Here is a 23,610-nt window from a genome sequence, read left to right as displayed (position 1 = left end):
AGCAGTTACACAGAGAGAAAGGGGGGGGGGGGGGGAGGAGAGGGGAGGGAGGGAGGAGGGAGGAAGGGAGAGAGAGAGAGAGAGAACCAGAGAGAACACTACACAGAGACAAGCAGATCTGCCTCTTCTCTAAGCTTCCCTGTTTTGTATCCTGCAAACCGTACTGAATCCCACTCCACTTTAGTGTGTGACCTCTGTGATCCATATTAGGTTAAATAGTCAATTAGGACCTGATAGAAAACCTACCTTTAAAGGTTCCCTTCTGTCCCTTTCTTCAGCTTTCTTATTACATCCTGATGCAGAATTTAGGAGACTCTGGAGTCTTGACTTCAACTGAAATGCAGACATCGGGCACCAACCTGTCCTCTCGACTCAACTCTTTTGTTTATTATAATAGTGATTTTGTGTGTTTGTTTCTTTGTTTTTGATTCAAGGTCTCTCTATGTAATCCTGGCTGTCGTAGAACTTGCTTTGTAGACTAGGCTAGCCTGGAACTTCACATGCCTCTGCCTAAGTACTGGGTTAAAGACATATGCCGCCACCCACGGACCCCTCTTTCTCAACTCTTTTTTTTTTAAGTTTAGTTTTTTTCTCATAATTTGCATTCCAACCCGAAGTTTCCCCTCCGTCCACTCCTCCCAATCTTCCTCCCTTCCACCCTTCTCCAGATCCACTCCTCCTCCATTTGCCTTCAGAAAAGAGTAGGCCTCTCTGGCATATCAACTGAACATGGCATAACAAGTTATAATAAGACTAGGCACAAATATCAAGTCTGAACAAAGCAAATCAGTAGAAGGAAAAGGGTCCCAAGAGCAAGAGAGACAGAACCAGCTCCTGCTCCCCCTGTCAGGAGTCCCCCAAGAACACCAGGCTATACATCCATCACATATAGGCAGAGGACCTAGCTCAGACCCATACAGACTCCACGATTGCCTCTCCAGTCTCTGTGGGCCCCTATGAGCCCTGCTTAACTGACTGAGGGCTGTGTACTTATGGTCTACTCAATTCTTAATGTGTGAAGTGCATCACTGGGACAACCAGCGGTAACCAGGCCATGCTACCCCAAAGAAAAGAAGTCACCCCAGCCTACTTCTGAATAGAAATCAAGGGCAAGAGGTAGGAAGGTGTTGGATAGTGTCAGTTAGAGTTCGTATTGTTTCCACTGTTTGGCTTCTACAAATATCAGGTTTTTTTAAACATGTCTAATTTTAGTGACATTCTGAAGTCTTTATTTTTTTTAAAGACTTATTTATTTTATTTATATGTGTACTGTCTTCAGACACTCCAGAAGAGGGCATCATCCCATTACAGATGGTTGTGAGCCACCATGTAGTTGCTGGGAATTGAACTCAGGATCTGTGAAGAAGCAGTCAGTGCTTTTAACCACTGAGCCATCTCTCCACTCCCAGCTATCAGTTTTTATATGTGTGTGTTTTTAATTCCCTTAGGTATCAGAGCTAAGAACCACCTTCCTGTGTCATATTAGCTATGTTTAACTTTCCGAAATTCTGTGAAACTATTAAAGTTTGAGCTGTACAAGTTCACATTTCCCCCTAGCATCATCATTACTAGCACTGGATATTATTTTCTGATTACAGCAATCTTACTATTTGCCCAACAATTTCTATTTGTGGGCTTTGATTAGCATTTCCCTAGACTCTATGGCCTAGTGGATAATAGAGTTAAGTATCATTTCATGTGCTTAATGGTTGATATTTTCTCTGGAAAATGTGAAGAGACTCTGGCCAGCTTGAGCTTGGCAAGGGTGGCCCTGGCAGGCCTTGCCCTTCTCACAGATTCCCCCCACCCATCTTGCTAAAAACCATCAGATTACATTCCTAAAGCTAGCCCCCAAGGGCTATTCCCGTATTTGACCAACTTCTCCTCCTGAGGCTGACTACCAGGGTCCAGCTATCAAAGTACTGACGTCCAGCAATCAAACCCCCCTTTGGCTCACCTAATTAACATGCCCAATAAAAACTAAACACCTCATCCTCACCCTAAAGGAGTTTCCTTTTGTACCTTTATAAATTGTCATTTACCTGTGGGCCACATCTGTCTCCTCTCTCTCCAGAGGCAGTCCTTTGTCCCTCTCCCTTGTTTCCTTCCCCTTCTCCCTCTTTTATAAATATTTCTATAGCTGGGTGTAGTAGTATGTGACTTTAATCCCAGCACCAGGGAGACAGAGGCAGACAGATCTCTGTAAATTCCAGCCCAGCTTGGTCTACATAAGAGTTCCAGGACAGCCAGGACTACATAAAAAGACACAGTTTCAAAAGAAAAAGACAAAAAGTTTCCGGTGGTGGTGGTGGTGGTGGTGGCGCACGCCTGCAATCCAAGCACTTGGGAGGCAGAGGCAGGCGGATTTCTGAGTTCCAGGCCAGCCTGGTCTACAAAGTGAGTTCCAGGCCAGCCAGGGCTACACAGAGAAACCCTGTGTCCAAAAAAAAAAAAAAAAAAAAAAAGACAAAAAATAAGAAAGAAATTGTTTTGCGCAATGAATCTGTGCACTGGGGAAGTAGAGGCAAGCTGATCTCCACGAGTTCAAGGCCAGCCTGGTCGACAGAGTTCCAGGACAGCCAAAGCTATAAAATAGACTGCCCAACAACAACAGCAACAACAACTACAAATCTATGTTAATTTCCAAGTCATTGTTTTTTGTGTTGGTAAAAGTAGAAATGCTTTCTGATTTCATTTCAAATTGTTCATTTGTAGTGTTCAGAAATGCCATTGGGTTTTATGTGTTGATATTGTACCTAGGACTTTTGCTAAAGGGTTTCTCTATGCTTGTCATCTGCAAAGATACATACTTAACATTTCATTCTATCCTAGATGTCCTTCCTTCCTTTTAGCTAATGCTACTGGGTAAAACAGTGTTTCTCTCCCCGAGTCTCACCCCTTTCACAGGGGTCTCATAGCAGATATCCTGCACAGGAGATATTTATGACTCAAAGCAATAACAACATTACAGTTATAAAGTAGTGATGGAATTAGTTTTATGGTTGGGGGTTATCATAACGTGAGGAAATGTATTAAAGGGCCACAGCATTAAGAAGTGTTGGGCATCCTGAGCTTAGCTCAAGGCCCCCAGCTGAGCTGCTTGCCCAGGTTTCCTGAGAGCGGAACCTCCTGCGGCTCAGCTTGATTCCTGTCGTCCCCTCCCCTCCCCCCCCCTCCCGCCCACCAGTGTGGTAGGGACCTCCCAGGTGCCTGACCTATGGCTATGATTGTTTTTTCCTGTTGTTTTTCCTGGCCTCTAGTATAAATTGCTGGTCCCTCTGTAAAGCTTCAGCATTCTCCTTACTGAATGACCCCAGTCTGTGTCTTCTGTCAATCCCCCAGGCCTACACCTGATACTTGGTACTGTGGCAGCTCATGCGCTGTTAAGGAAGGACCCCCACTGCCTTATGTCTACTGTGGCTTGTTTGATAGCTTAGCACAGTATGGGCCATATGCACTTGAGAAGAATGTATGTTATTAGACTAGCTGGGTAGAATATATGGTAGACATTTATTGATTCCCATTGATTTAGAGTGTCTTCTGCAGAGCTATTCCATCCACTTCTAAAAGTGGAATATCCAAGGGTCCCAAATCTCACTGAATTGTCGTTTTCTTTTTTCTTGTTTTCTTTCTTTCTTTCTTTCTTTCTTTCTTTCTTTCTTTCTTTCTTTCTTTCTTTCTTTCTTTCTTTCTTTCTTTCTTCTTTTTTTTTTTTTTTGGCATTTTTTCAAGACAGGGTTTCTCTGTATAGCTCTGGCTGTCCTGGAGTTCACTCTGTAGACCAGGTTGGCCTTGAACTCAGAAATCCACCTGCCTCTGCCTCCCAGAGAGCTGGGATTACAGGCGTGTGCCACCACTGCCCGGCGAATTGTCTTTTTCCATTCACATTTTTTTTTTTTTGTTTTTTTGCTTCGTAGACTTTGTGCTCTCTTGATAGGTGTGTATGTTTATAATTGTTGCATTTTCCTGGTAGGTCTCTAAAACATTGTTTATTCTTTTTTCTCTTCTATTCTTCAAACTATTATATATATATATTTCCAACTCTTTCCCACATTACAGACTGTTTCTGTATTCTTTGCATGAGCCATAATTAGTATCAAAAATCAGGGTCTCTGTATGTAATTGAGCAGCGTAACTACTGTAGATTCCTTCACTGTTTCCCTCCCTGTTCCTCCCTCTTCCAACTCCCTTTGTAGGCAGGGTCTTCTATGGACCTCAGGCTGGCTTCCAAGTCTTTAAAAAGCTTTGTGTGTGTTTGTGAGTGGTCATAGAAACCTGGGTGAGGGAAGACGGTGGGCATGGCTCTCCCCTGCCACCTGAGGAGATGCAGGGCTCAGACTCCTCTACCAGCAGGCCAGTATGCAAGCACCTCACTCAGCCTGCTGGGTCATCACTAGCCCAGCCTTGAAGTCTTGATCTTCTAGCTTCAACCTCCTGAGGTCTAGAAGTACACATTCAGTTTCCTTGTCTTTACCGTACAATTCTTTCTTAGCTGTTGGTGTCTCTCAGCTTTGCTTCTAAGTCTACTCCTTTCTGGGAGTTTGCTGAGCTTTGAGATGCTTTTTGTGTGCTTTTATGTTGTATGCACAGGTGTGACCAGGAACATTATGTTTTTATCCTATGTGTGGAGGTCAGGGGGTGGCAGGCCTGTCAATGGTCCAGAACTAAGTTAGGCTGACCAATGAGTCCCTGGGAGCTGCCTGTTTCTATCCTCCCAGTGCTAGGATTAAAGCTGTGTGCCACCAGGCCTGGATTTTTTTTAAAGTGAAATCTGGGTATTAAACAGGCCCCATGCTTTAAGGAACACACTTTACCAACTGAGCTATCTTCCAGCCTCTTAGGTACATCTTAACAGTGTTTGTTCATTTTTATAAAGCAGGGTAGACCTTGGTCACTATTTTAAAAGAAAATCTCTTAATTTTTAGATATGTATATGTGTGAGTGCTTGAAGAGGCCAGGTGTTGGATTCCTTGGAGCTGGAGTTACAGGCATTTTTTAAATTACACACCTTGGGTGCTGGGATCTGAACTCCAGACATCATGATTGAACAGTAAGTGCTTCTAAGCACCAAGCTATCTCTCCAGTGCCTTGGTCACTGTTTCTTCCCTATGTTCCTATCCCTTTTCCTCTCCTCTCTCTCCAACTGTTCCTGCTGTGTGCATCATGGTCTATGCAACACTGCTCATTTCTCTTTAATTTATTCTTCTGTTCCTTATCAGACAGTAAAATCTTATTTGACTTCACATTCACCAATTCCTTTTGGCCAGGTCAAACACGGCCAATCACTTCTAGTGAATGTTTCACTGTGCCAAATGAACTTTTCACCTCCAATGTTTCCACCTGCTTTTATTCAAAATTCGATCCTGTCTCCTGACCGATATTCTATGGTCTCACACGCTCAGCCTTCTTCAGTTCTCAAACACACTTGAAGTAGGCGAATTCAAGTGTTTGCTTAGAAGTTCCAAGACCTGGGCCTCTTCGCAGATAGAGTTCATTCATTCTCTGCCCATCTGCCACGAAGGTCCTTATCTGTTTTCTTGCCATACCCCACAATTAGTATCAAAAATTAGGAAATCTTAATTAATTTTGGAGACTCTGCCCTCCCTAAGATTTGTTGGTGATCAGCCTGAATAGCCACTGTGAGGCCTATGTTCTTGGTTGTGTGTGTGCTTCTGCCCAATTAGCTAAATGCTCAGCTAATGACTGGGCCAAGATTGTCTTAAATACCCACACTCTCCCCTTTGCTGAGGGTTCTGTTCCCATTTGGTGGTGGTGACTTCAGTACCTGTGCAGGTCTTTTACGGTTCTGCCTTGATATTCACTTTCTATTGTATAAAGTCTGACCATCAACGATAAAAACAGGGACTTTACAGGGGCTCCCTGGTCATAACCACAGCCCTATGTGCTGTGACCCCCTGTGGTCTCATGAATATAATGGAGTCTTTCAAAGCCTTCTGAGGGGATCCTGGGCTGTAGCCTGTCTGTTTTCATTTTTCAGTCTGTTGTTTGTTCCAAGAGGTATTGTGAGCTCAGGAAGCTGAGATGTAAAATAATTGTTGCTATCACTTTTGACAAGAACACTGGGAGAAAATGCTTGCACTGGGAAAACTCTGTGTCATATCAAATTAAAATATTCCCCGGAACCGGGCGGTGATGGCACACGCCTGTAATCCCAGCACTCTGGGAGGCAGAGGCAGGCAAATTTCTGAGTTCGAGGCCAGCCTGGTCTACAGAGTGAGTTCCAGGACAGCCAGGGCTATACAGAGAAACCTTGTCTCGGAAAAACCAAATCCAAAAAACCATATATATATATATTCCCCAGAAGCAGAGGCTTAATAAAAGGCTACTAGGAAGTCTAATGAACTATATGTGGTAGTACATGCCTTTAACTGTAGGATCTGGGAGGCAGAGGCAGGTGGATTTTTGTGAGTTCAAGGCCAGCCTAGTCTACATAGTAAGTTCCAGGAAGCCAGGGCTATAGAGACACTTGCCAAAAACAAAACAAGACAAATCATCAGAAAGTCAAAGGATAACAACACCCAGCCACGCAATGCCCACAGCAAGGATGGAGTGCTGAGCGGACAGGCTGCCAGGCACAGAGCTGCTGAGCCGGAGGGGCAGTGTGCAGTGACACCGGGGGACTTCTCTCAGGCTGGGTCTTCTCTTTGTTCCTCATAAAGAAGCTGCAGTTCATGCAGGGTACGGCAGGACACACCTGTCACCCTACAAATTCTCATCTCTCTCTGAAGGGCAGAGGTGGAACCCTTGAAAATCCTCTGGGCCATGAAACCACTAAGAGCACCAGGATCACAGTCTAGGTATTAAGTCTATGCTTGCAGCAACCCAGAAAATAGTCACATCCCAGTGTTTAACTTGTTCTGTTCCCACGCCTCCCTTCCCAGCTTCGTGGTAATTCTAGAAACCAATGGCCAAAAAACTGGTGAAGTCCAACAGCCTGATAGCTCTTGTGAGTCACAGAAATGGGGTGCAGGTAGTCCCTGAAGGCAGACCAGCTACACCAACCAAAGCAAACAACTTCAGAGCCCAAGAAATGACTAGTTACCTTGTGGGGCTGTTTGTGCACACAGAGTGCTGTAGTGTCTGGACATCCTTCCTTTGGAGGTTTACAAGTCTACCCTACGCTGGAAGCACATACAACTCCTGCATGACCACGGGTTCACGTGACCATCGTGCCGTGATTCAGACGGGGGCACAAGACACTGAGAAGGGATAGCCTGGGATCTGCAGCTGAAATTATCATCTGCTGACTCCTGCAATACATAACATTAGGGAACTATGGTCGTGTCTGACGTGGCTCTGGATGGTGGGTGAGTTTAGAATCATGTCCATCCATTTTCAAAGTTTTGGGAATAATAAGGGATATGCAATAGAGACCCCAGATAGCTCACAAGAGGCATATTTGCTGTCTTGCTGTTTCTAGGAAAATCCTGCCTTCCTCTGGGTAATACCGTAGACTGAAATGACCAGTGATAGCCAAAGGCTAGTCAACCCCCACAGTCAGAGGACCAAACCCAAGGACACAAAAAACACTTGAAATATCTTTAATGCTCCAGGCATTTAAAACATTCATATAGTTGCCTTATTTCAGAAATTTCCTCTTCGGTGCAGGCTCTGTCCAGGATTGGAGGCACATACATCAGCCACTGAATCCTCACGCCAGCACCCACAACCCACAGGCAACCTGCTTTGGCACCTTGCCATTTTGTTCATGGATCCCCTCCCTGCCACGCTGGTGCCAGGGCTGAGTTCACCCATGAACACAACCACAGTTGTTCATAAGAACACCTTACAGCGTCACTCTCACTGGCTGGCTCTGTGGATCACCATTTCCAGCAGTCCTCAGTGTCCTGTGCATGTGTCATTCCACAGAGCTACTGAAGTACACTGTCAGCCGGGGTGCACACGCACGCCCGCTCCATGCTATCTCACAACACAGAGGCACTTACATATTCTTGGCAAAATGGACTTTATAATAGCCATTGAAGTCAAGTGTGAGGGGAGGGGCTTTTCTCCCACAATTAATGGATAACTCGAATATATATCATTAGATTTATAGATTCATGTCTGTGCACATTTGCTATCATGGACTTGATATACTGCTTTAGGTAAATGAACGCATGTTTGATTTTCCGGATGCTTGGATGAGAAGCAAATTGAGAAACTGCTTGGATAATACTTATGCTATGAATACACATATCAGCATTTGATTATTCTTACAAAATTGCTTGCTTCAAAGAGTATTTTTTTTATCCTAATCCTTAAGTGATTCTTCCAAGATAACAATGTGTTTGTCCTCCCTCCCAAAGTAATGGTTCAAGGCACCTCAAGACACATCGTTACCTGAGGTTCTGATTCAATGGCCACAGGTGGGAAGGGCTATCAACTGCGTTAACTTCACAGAGAGTGTAGCTTGCAGTCGGCATTGAGAACCTTGGTACCAAAGGCCCTTGAGTCTTCCGCTTACTCTCTTTCGTTCTCACAAAACCCCCTGGAGGTAGTCCCTGGGTCAGGTAATGTCTCCTCCATGAGACATTAAGGCACAGCGGAGGTTATTTGGCTTGTGTGACATTGTGCAGTCTAATGACAGAGCCATGGGTGGAATTGGCATCTCCAAACAACCCCTCCTCCCCTGGCGATGGGCAGCACTCGTGCCACCTGACCATGAAGAGTGACTGGGAGGCCAGGCATGACCATCTGTGCCAGGGACACCACGGAACCGCACGAAACAGTTCAGAGCCGATCTTCCTACTTGGTGGGAAGTAAATGCATAAAAATGGTTGAAGCTACCTGAGGAATGAACTCAGCCTTCCCACTTTGTAATACCTGACTTCCTTTATACAGATGGTACGGATTTGTTTAGGCTTATTTTCCAGCTCCATAACAGCTAAACACTCTCGAATGTCCCTGTGATTTGGCTCCAAGAACCTAGGCTAGCCAAGGACCCAGCACTCGCCCACTTTCTAAGTGAGTGTGCACACTGCCTTCTCAGAAGATCCTCAGCCCGCAGCCATCGGCTGGCCGTGCTGGGCCTCAAGAACTGATTTCAAACTGAATGTTTTACTTTGCTCTCGGTGCCGACTCTGTTCCCCACATTCTAGGTACTGTGGCACCTTTACCCTATAACTCCAGGCTCCCGTGAGTTGGGACTTTCCTTGCTTCAGTAAGTACTGTCACATCCTGCCAACCACTGCTACACATAATAAATAGTCGCAGTCTCATCTTTCCTTTCCTCACTGCACGTTGCCACACCTCACCCTGTCTGAGGAAGAGACACTTCAGCAGGCCTTCAGTAGACATTTCGCTCGACTGTAGAATGTACTAAGTACATGTAAGTGAAGGAGCTCATGGTTACACCAGGAAAGAACACACTGCGCTCTGGGGAGAGGGGCAGCTTCGCCGCGTCTGCTGTGGTTATCAGGAAACTCTTCAGAAGAGCCTGTTTACATGCTCACCCCGAATACACATGATTCTCCCCACCACTACCACCATCACGGAAGCGGGCTCCCAAGAAGCCTATAAAATATGAATGGACCCATGACCCAGAAACAACATTGCATGGTACACTTTTGTTGACACAAGAAGCTGTGCAGAGCTCCAAAAATACCTCTTTCTCACTCAGGCAGGTACACCCTCATTGAGCGGGTGTCTCTCCTGTTGCCTACATGCATAAGCAGACAGGGCCCTCTCTGTAAGGGAACCTGGCCCTCCACCTCCTCCAAAGGGCCTTGGGAGCCAAGGTGGACAGGCATGGGGGGAGCTATGAGGTGAGGAGAGTGAGGAAAAGGATCCTACCTTCCCTGACTCCCAGAAAGGATGGCTACAAAGGTTCAAAGATGGCGGCAGCGGGGGGAGGAGAAATTGCAACGCTGCATCCAGAATTCTGGTTAAACCAAAGATAACTGAGACGCGAGATACTTCAGAGACTCCCGCCCACCCACCCATCCCCTTAAGTAAAGTAAGATATCATGGTTTTGCTTTTGTTTTTCTCTCTCTCATGCTTATTTGATGCTTGCAGATTCATCAGGCCTGCTGCTTTTGTTTCTAAAACATGCAGTGAGCAGCACACACTGTTTTGGTGTCCACAGGACCCCTGGCAGCTGCTCACTCACAGCCCACCAGGATGGTGACAAGCGAGAGGCCGTCACTGACAAGGCCAGGGCACAGGACGGACTGTGCTGCACAGTCGCCCAGAGTCCAGCGGGACAGGGTGTCGCGGAAGGAGTGTGCAGGGAACACGTGGCAACCTCTAAAATGCTCTAAGGTCCAGTCTGTGTCCGGTGAGGCTGCACCAGGCACAGACTAAGGCACTAAAGCTGCAGCGGGGGGGCAGACACCCCTCAGAGGCCCCTGGGCTGCATCCCAGGAAGGAGGAGCTCTGTTCCCAGTGCCACCCGAGGCCAGAAACCACACAAGGGATCAGATCACACCATCAGTGGTCAGCTCTCCCTCTTGGTCGCTTGTGCCAGCTTCCTAAGGTCTCCACAGCCCTGCGGGCAGCTCAGCTGCTCCTCCACAGCCGCCTTCTCTTCACACACGCTTCCTGCACATCTGTTCCCAGCATGCCTCCATAAAGAGCAGTCCAGTCATCTCTCGTTCCTCTGGAGCAGGACCCCAGACGTTTCCCAAGGTGGCGCAGAACCTTCGGGTGCTTCATAGCTTGACGAACGCCGCCGGCTGCTGCGGCGCCTGCTCCGTGTCCGGGGGTGGGAAGACACTGGATATGGCTATGTCCACGATGCCCTGGCACAGTTCTGCATAGAGTTTCCTGAAATAAGTTTTTAAAGATGTCACTGAGGGTATTCATCAAAGCTGGGTATGGGGTGTGCCCATATATATTTATTTCAGTGACCATCTGCCCTAGAAATTCCACCTTTGAAAAACTCGTCTCTGAATAAAGTACCCACAAGAGGCTCTGCACACAGATAAAACATTTAAGGCAGTATTTAAGTATTTTTTTAAAAGGCCTCGATGGGAACAAGGAGCTCCTGATGACTAGCAGAGAAGGCAGTTTCAGCAGAGTCACGGGCCTAGCTCACCTGTCTGTGAGGGCTGTACGTGGAGGGGCAGGCATCATCCAGGAAAATCAACACCTTCTAAGAGAGAAGGGACACTAGGGAAGACTTGGGGAGTTGACAGTTGAGATGGGAGCCAGGAAATAATAATAGTCAGACAAAGAGTGGTGACAGTGTAGAAAAGCAGAAGCAGAAGAAGAGACAGAGGGTCTGGAGAGGGGAAGGAGGCTGTGTAGGTGCGCATGTTGGGGTAGCACAAAGGGACTGGTACCCTATACCAATAAGACAGAAGAACTCAATGATACATGGGAGAAATGGAATTTGCACTTGGAGCAAGCATATTGTAGACTATCCAAGGTCCCAGGTAGTGTGGCTCAGTGGGCTCAACTTCCCCCAGGGGCAACAAACCCCATCATCTTAGTTTCCTTTCCTGTGGTTCCAATCCGCACACAGGAGGTTTCACCTCAGCGTTGCTGATCTCTAACACCCAGGGCTGCATAGCAGAACATAAAGATGGGACCCTCCTATCAGTGGGGGGGGGGGAGGTCACACAGAGGAGGGACCCTCCCATCAGTGTGTGGGGAGGTCATTTGTCTGGTTCCCTTGTGGGACTCCATGGGTGGCATGAGTCTCTACAGTCAACTGCTTGGGACCAACCCTTAGCGCAGGCAGAAGCCAGAGATGTGAAGAAACATATCTGATATGCCTGCAACTTGCTCAGGAGTCGTTGGGAACCCAGGTGGCCATATTGAAGGACAGGAGTGCAGGCTAGCCTGCCCATCCCCAAGGTCTTAACCAGTCTAGTCCCAGAAGTCACCGTGTGCCGACTCCACCAGCCAAGAGTTCCTCTTCTGCGGTTCTCATCCCTGTTGCACAATGACACGTCCACTGAGCAGCCTCCCCATCACAGAACCTCCTCTCCCATCCCTGTCTCCTAGGCTGCGAGGTCTGTGTTTTACCCTGTTAGAAGGCCTCTAGGAAGCCATGCTTCCACTTTCTCTAGGAAGTCCTACCTGCTGGCTGACCTTTGTCTGTCCTGCTCCATCCTCTCTCCCCTCCCCAACTCCAAGCCTCTCCCATTCATACAATCGAGTTCCATTTTCAACAGTCTGGTAGCCAAGTTACTCAAGCTCCTATTGCTGAAGGGACAGAGACATGGAAGCCCTTCAGTGAAGAGGTTAGTTCACTAAGAACCGCGGCTACAAAAATATGCCGTGCACATAAATCACTGCCGTGAGCATCTCTCACGAGGAGAGCTGGAGCGAGGGCCCGTTTCAAGGTGGCCAGCCCAACTCGCCTCTTAAACACTGGTGACACAGGAAGACTCAGGGTGGCACGGGTGTCTCACACCACCAGGCCCACATCACTGGATCCACAAATAAAACCATGTCTCTAGAAGAATCTGGGTTGGCAGAAGATTGGACCTAATAAAAAGAAATCCTTTGCATTTAAGCATTATATTTCTAGCTAATAAGAGACAATATAAAGATGTCTCTACTTCATTAAAACCCAAGCCACTGTAAATCAGGTTGAGTGCTGGGCTGGTGGGAGAGCTCAGCAGGCGATGGCACAGTGCAGCTGGCGTAAGCAAGGCCTCCTGAGTTCAGTCCCCAGAGCCCATGCAAAGGGGGAAGGAGAGAACTGACTCCACAAAGTTACCCTCTGACATTCACACACATGCTGTAACACATGTGTCCCTGCACATACAATAATAAGAAAGAAAGAAAAGGATCAGGTGGGTGGAAAACACTGTTAACCAGGAAGTACGGCTTGCTCAAAGAATGTGAACAGAGAGCCGTGTGGCAGGCAGAGCCAGGCTTGAAGACTCAAAAGCCACCAAAAAAAAAAAAAAAAAAAAACCCCTAAACAAACAAATAAACCCATACCAAACCAAACCAAACCAAACCAAACCAAACCAAACCAAACCAAACCAAACCAAACCAAAATGAAGCTGGAGACATCAAGGTATGAACATTCCATGAAGAAAACAAAAACCAGCTGTTTGATAACAGCTAATACAACGAGAGTAATACTAAAGCTCTGGATAGAGAACATGGAGCACCTTCAAGGAAGGCCTGAGTGAGGGGACAGGGACTCCACAGGAAGGTCATGGAAGCCCAAAGACCCACAGCTGGTAGGAGCTGTCATGGGGAATGGCGTCTTTAGTTGGAGGTAGAGGGAGGTGAGGCAGCAGCCTCACAGGGGAGGGGCTGTGCTTTCTATTTTCTCACACAGGCTGCTCTGGGAAGGAAGGATTTTATGGGGGTGGTGCAGAAATAGAAATTCCAGTCAGGAGGCTCTTTGCAAAAGTTCCTCCAGTGACAGGTGTTGGCCACAAAGGGACAGAGGACCAAGGCGGCCAGAGACAGAGACCCCGGGACCCGCAGACTGAGCTCATGGGAGCAGAAGCAGGCTCTCAGTTCCCGAGGAGGGAGATGGCGGCTCCCCCATTCCCTAGCCATGGGAAAGTCTGGAGAGGAGGACAAGGGGTGGGCGCTCCCCATTACACCCACAGACATCCTCACAGGACCTGGGGAAGGCAGGTGCAGACATGGGTCTAGAGTTTCGAAGCTGCACTAATTGGTGGCCTTATTATGAAGTTTAACAAGAACACACACAAGGGAAGTGAATCAGAAGGGCCACCCAGCACCAGAACCTGAGGTCCTCGGTGAGGAAGAGAGACTCCAGCTTGCTCGCAAACCCCACAGTCAGCCCCATCTGGTATACAAGGGCCTGATTCAGCCAAAGAGAAGAAAGACTGCAAGAGGGAGGTGGCCTCCTCCAAAGCTGCCCCAGGGAAATGAGAACATTAAGGAGCTGTTGGGACAAAAGGCGGAGTCATCGTTCCTAAGGAAGCTTCCTGGAGGAAGATGGGGCAGCCCTGAAAATATTGTAGTCCAAGGACTGGTTCCTGAAGGGAGCAGGGTGTGTGTATGTGTGTGTGTGTGTGCATGTTCGTGTGTGTATGTGTGTGTGTGTGTGTGTGTGCGCCTCCACAGCCATGCTGGGGAGTAGGCATGGAGCATCAGGAGGGGAGGATGGAGCAGAGCACTCTGGAGCCATGGGTCTTTGATAGAAGGGGCAGGAGGGAACAACACAGCACAGAGCAAGGCCCCTGTGTCCCCCTGAACAGTCTCCCCACTGCCCTGTTGCCTTATATCCTAGCTCAGACTCTACTGTGCGACCACCTGCCTGAGAAGCCCTTGAACGTCACAGTCTCTTGCTCATGGGCCGGCTTACTCAATTTGTCACATGAACATGACAATGCCAGGACTTCTCTAACAGTTTAGGGTGTGGGTGGGGGGAGGGTTGTTTTCCTTTTCATTTTGTTTTCATGTTTGGAGGCAGGATCTCATTCATACATCCTGGGCACAGGCTTACTGTATAACCCAGGATGGCCTTGAACCCACAGTGATCCTCCTGCCTCAGCTTCTTTAGCGCTGAGATTACAGGTCTAACCTACCATCCCCATCTTAGTTTTATTTGAAACCCTGGTAGCATAAAACCACAGGGAGATGGCTCAGCTAAGCCCTCCGACCAGGCACGGCTGTCATGTTGATCATGTCTCCCAAAGGACTCCCCTCACCGTGACAATGCTTTCCTGACAGCAACCAAAGGGGCCATGCTTGACCTTGTCAGACGACCCAAGGTGCACACCCAACTTCTGGCTGTCAACACAGGCAAAGGGTTTGGGCTTACTGGGCACACGCTGGGGCACCGTTGACCTCAATGAGCCAGACCTTCAGCTCCTCATCCACCATGAAGTCAAAGCCGAGGAGCTGGAAGCTCTGGTAAGGGAGGTGCTTGGTGCTGATGGCGGGCTCCACGCTCATGAGGCAGCTCCTGTGGGGAGGAAGGAGGAAGGAACACATAAGACGATGCGGGAAGACCCCATTCCAAGTGTGCACAGGAATCGGTTTGGAAGACCCTATTCCAGTGTGCACAGGAATCGGTTTGGAAGACCCTATTCCAAGTGTGCACAGGAATTGGCTTCAACTTGTCTCTTTAAGTTGATAAATTCACCAACGGATGATTCAAGGGAAGGCTACTCATCAAGTGAGTTGTTAGGGATGCATGGAATCGCCCTGCCCTGCTCTTCCAGGTCAAAGCTGCTAGCTCAGGCCCCACTACAGGCAGCTCAGCACCAAGTCACCAGGAGTCTCCATCAGTGCAAACGTTGCTAGCTGTTGCTACCACTGTTTATGAGAATTACCAGATGGCCAGTGAGCTCCAGATATCTGCTCGTCTCTGCCTCCCCAGTACCTAGGTTCCAAGCTGCCACACAAGGCTCTAGTAGACAGGGGTGCTGGGCATGAACTGGGGTCCTCACGCTTGCACAGTAATGACTTTATCAACTGAGCTGTTGCCCCAGACCACATCCCTATATTTTGCCATCTGAGGATTGGACTGGCACTTGGTAAAGCAGGAGATGCAGAAAGAATGCTGGGTATGGGAGCTGGAAAGATGGCTCAGTGGTTAAGAGCACTGACTGCTCTTCCAGAGGTCCTGAGTTCAATTCCCAGCAACCACACAATGGCTCACAACCATCAGTAATGGTATCCAGTATCTTCTTCTGGTGTGTCTGAAGATAGCAACTGTGTACTCATATACAAAAAATAAAATATACAGCCAGGTGGTGGTGGCATACGCCTTTAATCCCAGCACTTGGGAGGCAGAGGCAGGCGGATTTCTGAGTTTGAGGCCAGCCTTGTCTATAGAGTGAGTTCCAGGACAGCCAGGGCTACACAGAGAAACTCTGTCTCGAAAAAGCAAAAATAAATAAATAAATAAATAAATAAATAAATAAATAAATAAAATATACATAAAAAAAGAGAATTTTGGACAGCATTGATTTCTCTTGCTAAGCTGGGCAGTGGTGGCACACACCTTTAATCCCAGCCCTTGGGAGGCAGAGACAGGCAGATTTCTGAGTTCGAGGCCAGCCTGGTCTACAGGGTGAGTTCCAGGACAGCCAGAGCTACACAGAGAAACCCTGTCTCGGGGGAAAAAAAAAAAAAGATTTCTCTTACTAGCTTCAGATTTGCTGCCAACTACTGCTAATGGGACATTTAAGATTACAAGTATTCAAACTAAATCTCAAAATCTATGATAAAATTCTCATTAGTACCAACTACTTTTTTTTCATTAGAAGATTTTAATAACACAGAAAGAAGTAAAGGTTGATGTTGTGAGAGGGCCTGGTGCTGTTCTTGTGAACCAATCCCCTAATGAATAAAGGAGCCAATCACTGGGCAAGTAGGTGGGGCTTCCAGTTGGATGGAGGAAGAGAGGAAGCAGAAGAGAGTTCTCTTTGGAATCAGGACAGCAGAAGGGTAAGATGTAGCTGCTAGAGTTTCCTAGTATCATAGCAGATCTGCAAGGATCCACCACCGGAGCAATCAGATTTTAATAAGGCTTACAAGATTAAGTTTTAGTTGTTGCATCCAGAGGTCGAGTCACCATTGTTTCTGATCTAAGTTTGTGTTGCATTTCTTGTGTTCTTTCACGTGGCAGTTTGTCTGGGTTCAAGAGAGAAAGGTATGGTGGGCAAGTGTGGGTTTGCCTTATGTGCACCACAAAGGCTGTGGGGGATTGGAAGCACAGGATTGGCATGATTAGCAACTCGCCAGTGGGAACCTAGTGAGCTGGGTGGAGAGACTGTGGAGTTCAGAGTCAGAATTTCCACAAGATACAAACAGGTTGGCCATTGCCTGCCAATGTCTGGCTGGCCAGGCCACCAGGACAGAGGCCTGGTTCTACTTTTTAATAGAGTACGGGAATGAGTTGGTTCTACTTTTTAAATATTTCCCTCAACACATTGAGACTTCAAACATACTGAAGAAACAGGAGGTCTAAAGACAGGCCAGGTCTACTGCCACACTACCCTGAACATGCCCAATCTTGTCTAAAAACAGGCCACAATCTCAGACACAGTTGTTTTTGAGGTAGGGTCTGGCTATGTAGCCCTGGCTGGCCTAGAGCTCACCAGGTTTATCTTGAACTTGATAGCAATCCTCAATGACTCCTGAGGATTATAGATGTATATACTACTATACTTTCAAGTGTTTCCTAAGCCAAAATTGTTTCCTTATCTACAAAGTCGGGAGAAATAGTTACCTACTCCTACTTAGAGCCTTTCAACTGTTCACAGAAATAATTACATAAGATATTCAACATGACCTCTATGTAGTCCTGACTGTCCTGGAGATAATTTATATGCCTCTATGGAAAAAAGTATGTTTTTTCCTCGTGTGGCTTGTCCTTGTGATTGTACATTCTACTCAGGTGACTCTTCTCAACTCTCAGAGTCTGATAAACTGTTTGATATGCTGAATAGAGCTGACTGTTGGGTGAAATGTTTGACTGTTCACATGTCTGCTCCATTCTCCCCGTTTCTGGCTCCTCAAGATTGCTAAACACACCACCACATTGGCTCATTTAAAAGTGTTTTGATTAAAATATATTTAAAGTATGATAATTTTCTAAAAGGAATTATCTATTTATCTTATGCATATGAGTATACTGTAGCTGTCTTCAGACACACCAGAAGAGGGCATCAGATCCCATTACAAATGGCTGTGAGCCACCATGTGGTTGCTGGGAATTGAACTCAGGACCTCTGGAAGAGCAGTCAGTGCTCTTAACCACTGACCCATCTCTCCAGCTCCCTAAAATATGATAATTTTTAAAAGTCAGAAGTTTAGTGAAAGGGGAACCAACAGGAAAAGATAAAAAGGCAAGTGTTGCAATCTGACACACAAAATTACACTTTTTATCTGCTAGGAGGTTAGGATGGATAACCTCAGTAAGGGTTCACACTGACTGAAGCTGCAGGCAGTGCACCCTTTTTTGACTACAGTGGGAGTCTGCAGGAGGCTGGCTGGGGCAAAAGATAACCTGGTTTGAGAAAGAAGCACCCTGCACTGCATGGAACAGCCAGCAGGGGGCGAGAAAGTGCCCAGTAAAAGCCTCCTAGAGTAGGGATACCTTCTGCATTATTTTATTTTATTTCCTAACCATCCTATGACTACCAGACAAAGTATAAAACACAAGAAACAAGAAGAAAAACAAAACGAAAGATGAACAAAACTAAAATACAAGGCACAAAACCCAGATGTCCGTCAACTGCTGAAGGCACACATTTTCTAACAGCTGAACAATGGAATAATACATAGTCATAAAGAAAAAAACTACTGCTTTGTAGATAAATAGGGCACTGCGATGTCAACAAGAGCCAAACTTAAAACAGGAGCCATAAGCAACTCCATTCACACGGTTTAAAATGAGCACCCATGACTCTGTAGCCATAAAGATGGGAAGGAAAGGCCACCTTGGTCAAGGAATCTTTTAAGGGAGTTACAAGGATTCTCTGGGCATGCTGGATTTATTTTTCTTTCTTATTTCTTGATTTTCTTTCTATTTACTTACTTATTTTGGAGGCAGGGTCTCATTATATAAATTTACTTAGTTATTTACTGACTGACTGACTTATTTTGGGGCATGGTCTCATCCTATAGCCCAGACTTCTGGAGCCCTCGACCCTTGTTGCTTTAGCCTACCAGATACTGGGTTAAAAGGAGTTTGCCTACTATAAATCATAATCTATATCATATCTATAATCATAATTTGTTTAATGGTTAGATGAGTATGATCATCACTTAAAACTCACTGATCCATACTTCAGTGCATTACATTTCATTTTTTTAAATTATGAGATTTTGTAACCTACAATAAAGAGTAAACAGTAAAGCACTACTCCTAGGTATACTAGGAAATGAATCAAGAAAAAAAAAGGCAATAGAAATGAACTCTTAGTCAGGAGCAGGTAAACACAAATACACAAGTTCTATTAAATACAAGGTATGCACACAGGGTCCCTACAGCCAGCTGTCTTGCTAGAGCAGACACATCAGTATGCTCTGGGTTCAAGTGAGAACTCCAGTATATAAGATACAGGCTGGGTTCCCCCCATTCCAGCACACATGTGAACTCACACACATGCACAGGAACCTGCACATACATGTGTGACACACATACAGACACACCCACCACACATATCCACACCTAAAAAAAATAAATAAATAAAAACCACACAGTGCCCCCATGATCATAATGGAATTATGAAACAAATCTACCAACATGTGGGCAACAAGCAAAATATTTTACGTCACACTGGCAGGATATAAGCATTAAGGAAAATAAAAAGATTTTGATATGATGAAAATATAAATATAGCTTCATATAATCTGTGGAAAGCAGAAAAACCTGAAATATTGCATGGCTTGCTGTTGTGTATGTCTGTCTTTCTTTCTTTTTTACTTTTAAATAAGTTTATAGTTTTGTATTAGCCTCAAATTGATTACCCAACCTTTCACCTTAAATAACTAGTAGAAGAAAGACATTAAATTTCTCAAAGAACAGACAGGAGGAGATAACAAAAATGATAAGAAACAAAGATGATGGTTAATTAGAGCTAAAGTTGAGCTTTAAAAAAAAAAGATTTAATCTATCCAAGTAAACTAGAGAGAAGATGTGAATTATCAAAACTTAGAAGAAATGAAGTAATGTTTTCACAGATATATTCTACAGACTGTAAAATAAAAATACAGGAAAATTACAAATGTTCTCTGCCCATAAATTAGAAGCTTAAGGAGGGCAATTCCCTAAAAGGTATAAGCACCCCAAGTTCCTTCAAGAAGAAACATAAACCAGAAAGGTTACAGTGAACTTACCTTATTATGTGTTTGATCTGCAGCAAAATGCTACTTTCTAAGGTAATGTTCAGAGCACTTGTTAGGTACTGATTGAACTCTTCAAAGAACATTTCATTCCCTTCTTCGTATTTCCCATAGTTCTTTGAGTACTCTTTCTGAATGCAGTGATTGGTCAGGTGGCAGGTCTTATCTTGGAAATTATCAACATGATATGGTTCTGAAGCAGTTCGAAGCACACCCTCTCTATAGAGGTAGATGTTATACTGATGGTCAACCAAGACCCAGCTTCTGCAAGTCAACAAACAGTCTTATTCAGATACCAGGTTTTTATACATAACCTTAACACCTTGATTTATTATCCATCTATCTATCCATCCATCCATCCATCTATCCATCCATCTACTTTATCCATTCAGCCTGCCTATCTATCTATCTATCTATCTATCTATCTATCTATCTATCTATCTATCTATCTATCTATCTATCTATCTCATCCATCCATCCATCCATCTTTGAGACAGAGTCCTGCTGTGAGGCCCTGGCTGGGTTAGAGATTTTCTTGAAGATATCTGCCAGCCTTTACCTCCTGTGCCAGGATTAAATGTGTGTGCCACGACCTGGCACACGCCATGACTTTGTAGGCATGGCATGGTATAGAAAAGGAGAAGGTTCTAAAGTTATATAAGGCAAATCATAAGTTAGCCAAACTAACGGCTTAGCACAATAGTGAGGCAAGTGTTGTCAACTTAACACAGGCTTGAGTTATCACAGAGAAAGGAGCTTCAGTTGGGGAAATGCCTCCATGAGATCCAGCTGTGGGGCATTCTCTCAATTAGTGATCAAGGAGGGAGGGCCCCTTGTGGGTGGTGCCATCCCTGGGCTGGTGGTCCTGGGTTCTGTAAGAGAGCAGGCTGAGCAAGCCAGTAAGAAACATCCCTCTATGGCCTCTGCATCAGCTCCTGCTTCCTGACCTGCTTGAGTTCCAGTCCTGACTTCCTTTGGTGATGAAGAGCAGTGTGCAAATGTAAGCTGAATAAACCCTCTACTCCCCAACTTGCTTCTTTGTCATGATGTTTGTGCAGGAATAGAAACCCTGACTAAGACACTGTGTTTGCCTTTTGGTATCTTGGCCAGCATCATAACGTTAATAACATTTTCTAGACAGAGGAACAAAAAGAAGTAACAACTCTGAGAGGCTCAGCTGTGCTCAGTGTGGCAACATGCTGGATTCAGCAAATGTTCCATTCGAGACATACCACCTCACCAGGCGCTACCACTCTGAAAAGATGACGGAAGTGAAGGCTGCGGACTCTGAACATTACCGAATGTCAAACTTGCGGTGCCCGGGCTCGAGGAGCAGAGGGTGCTCCAGGTATTTCTGGATCACGTGCACTTGGCCCTGGTTGTCTATGAAATCCAGAAGCTCTGATGCCTCTGAGGAGATGAGGATGCCTTCACCTGCAAACAAAAGCATGGACTCTAGCCCAGCTCATTCCGAGAGGCACAGATCCTGACCAAAGCCAGAGGAAACAGAAAAATGCACAGGAGGTAGCCTGTTCCGCCGACCTGACCACCCTCCCTCCCCTCCTGCAGTCTCCCACCTTCTCCAGGGTTATCCCATTGACCTCTCCATATAGTGTTCTCAATGTTAACTTACGAAGTTTCAGGTTTTAAAACAAACTTATTAGAATTATTTATTTTTTGTGAGTATATGTTTATGCCATACTGCTTGTGTGGATTCCAAAGAAGTTGATTCTCTCCTTCAACCATGTGGGTCCTGGAGAATTGAACTCAGTTTGCCAGGTTTAGCAGCAAGCACCTTTATAGCTGAACCATATCTCTGGCCCAAAATATCAGTTTTATAGATACAGTTTCTGAGAGGGTTAAAATATCACTGTCACTAGGTACCAGTTATAATATGGATTATTGCCTGTGATCACCAAACTCTCGTCTAAGATGATGCCCTATGAGAAATGCCAGGAAGGCAGGGACACCAGAGCATCAGAGTGATGGGATGGCCACAAGGCAGCATGCCCTGCAGCACGTCAGAGAAGACTGAAGGCAAGGAAACTGCCATCAACTATGACAAGTGACATGGCCTAGAACAAGTTAATTGAGATACAACACACTAGGAAATCCAACCTTTAAAGTATACAATTCGATGGGTTTTAGTATACTCAAGAGTTCAACTGTCATCAGAATCTATTTTTAGAACATTTCACCATCCCACCCCCTCGAAATTCTGTAGCCATCTTCCCTTCCAGCTCCTCACAACTCCTAACCCACTGTCTCCACAGACTTCATCTCCCTCCCATTCCTATAAACTGCATCACACGGCACAGGCCACTCGTGTCTTCGTGGTGCGCCAAGTTTTCGAAGGAGGCTTCACAGAGCAAGCTTTATTTTGATAAGGTTTAATTTCTCAGTCCTTGATCTTTCGGATTAACATGTACTGGTATCAACTTTACAGTTTCTTTGCCAGTCAGTCTCTCGCTCAATTTGACTTTTACCGTTTACAGGAACTACGAATTAGATCTGGCTTGATGCATGACAGAGGACCGGTTCATGCTTTCTCTGTGACTATGTATAGTATATAGCACCACTTGTTGAAGTGTTTATTTTATTTTTACATATATATATATATATATATAAGTATGCAATATGCACATGTGTGAATGTTTCTGTATGGGGGATGCACGTGTGCATGTCTGTACACATGTACTATGGGTGTGCATGTATGCAGGGGTTTGGGGTCGATGCTCAGTGTCATTCTCAAATTGCCCCTCTTGGCCTTATATACTTTACACTGGGTCTCTGGCTGAAACCAAAACTTGCTGTTCCAGCCAGCCCGGCTAGCCAGCTAGCTCCAGGGAGCCCTTGCTACCAGCCACTGAGATGACAGAGAGCTGCCACGCCCACCTGGATTTTACATGGCCTCTGGGGATCTGACCTCTGATCTTCATGCTTGCCCAGCAAGTGCTTTACCCAGTGAGCTACCCAGCCATGTCTTACTTTTATTGATAGTTGCTAGTGTTGTCAATTTGATGAACTCTAGAATCACCTGGGAAAGCAGGCCTCTGGTCACCAGGTGCAGGGGGATTATCTTGAATACACTATCTGAAGGGAGAAGATCCAACTTAATTGTGGATGGGACCCTATCCTGGGCAGGGGATTCTGGACTGTAGAGATGAAAGGGGGCGGAGTAGCAGGCACACCCTGCTCTCTTCTTCAGACTAGAGGCAATGTGCTTCAAGCTCCTGCTGTCCTGACTTCCTGGACGTAATGGGACTGTGTCTTGAACTGTGAGCTAAAACTGGCCCTTCCTTCCTTACGTTGTATGGCCAGGGCATTTCATCATAGCAGTAGGAAAGGAAATGAACATGAAGTCTTTGCCTCTGTCAAAAGTCAGGTGGGCAGATACGTTTGAATCTACTTTTAAGTTTTCAATCCTGTTTTGTAGATTCCTGCGTCTGTCCATCTGACACACTGCAGTGTCCGGGACACTACAGGGAAGCAGTATGCCTTGGTGTCACTTAATGAGCAGAGTGAGTGATTCTACTTTATCTTTTTAAAGATCATTGAACATACTCAATGGCCTGTGCTTTTTCATATGGACTTTAAAAACTTTATATCTATAGGAAAATCCTGCTGCTCTCTTAACTGGGAACACAGTAACCCTGCAGACCAGTTTAGCTGAACTGGCATCCTTCCTTCGCTGAGTTCCTCAGCCCATGGACACAGCCATCTTCCCTCTGCAGGGGCTCTCTGACCTTGTTCCTAACCCTCCCAGCACTTCTGGCCTCCAGAGCCTCTGCACGCTCTACCTCAGGACCTCATTCTGACTGGGGTGAAGTACAAGTGGA

At 45.9% G+C, this 23,610-nt stretch overlaps 1 protein-coding gene across 1 annotated transcript in view; it reads right to left on the bottom strand.

Annotated features, from left to right (window-relative positions):
- Positions 1–7,546: 7,546 nt before the first annotated feature.
- Positions 7,547–23,610, bottom strand: part of Ttl (tubulin tyrosine ligase) — a 28,967-nt gene continuing 12,903 nt past the window's right edge. Inside the window, exons 4-7 of the mRNA XM_052183587.1 lie at positions 21,070–21,205; positions 19,766–20,035; positions 14,733–14,876; positions 7,547–10,786 (exon numbers count right to left, since the gene is read on the bottom strand). Of these exons, the coding sequence (XP_052039547.1) occupies positions 10,672–10,786; positions 14,733–14,876; positions 19,766–20,035; positions 21,070–21,205 (665 nt within the window). The 3' untranslated portion in view covers positions 7,547–10,671. The remainder of the gene's footprint in view (positions 10,787–14,732; positions 14,877–19,765; positions 20,036–21,069; positions 21,206–23,610) is intronic.

The sequence above is a fragment of the Apodemus sylvaticus genome, chromosome 5, assembly GCF_947179515.1.
Source record: "Apodemus sylvaticus chromosome 5, mApoSyl1.1, whole genome shotgun sequence".
In the NCBI taxonomy this organism is placed as follows: domain Eukaryota; kingdom Metazoa; phylum Chordata; class Mammalia; order Rodentia; family Muridae; genus Apodemus; species Apodemus sylvaticus.
The sequence above is the reverse complement of the archived record's forward strand: the minus strand, read 5'-3'. Positions and strand labels throughout refer to the sequence as shown.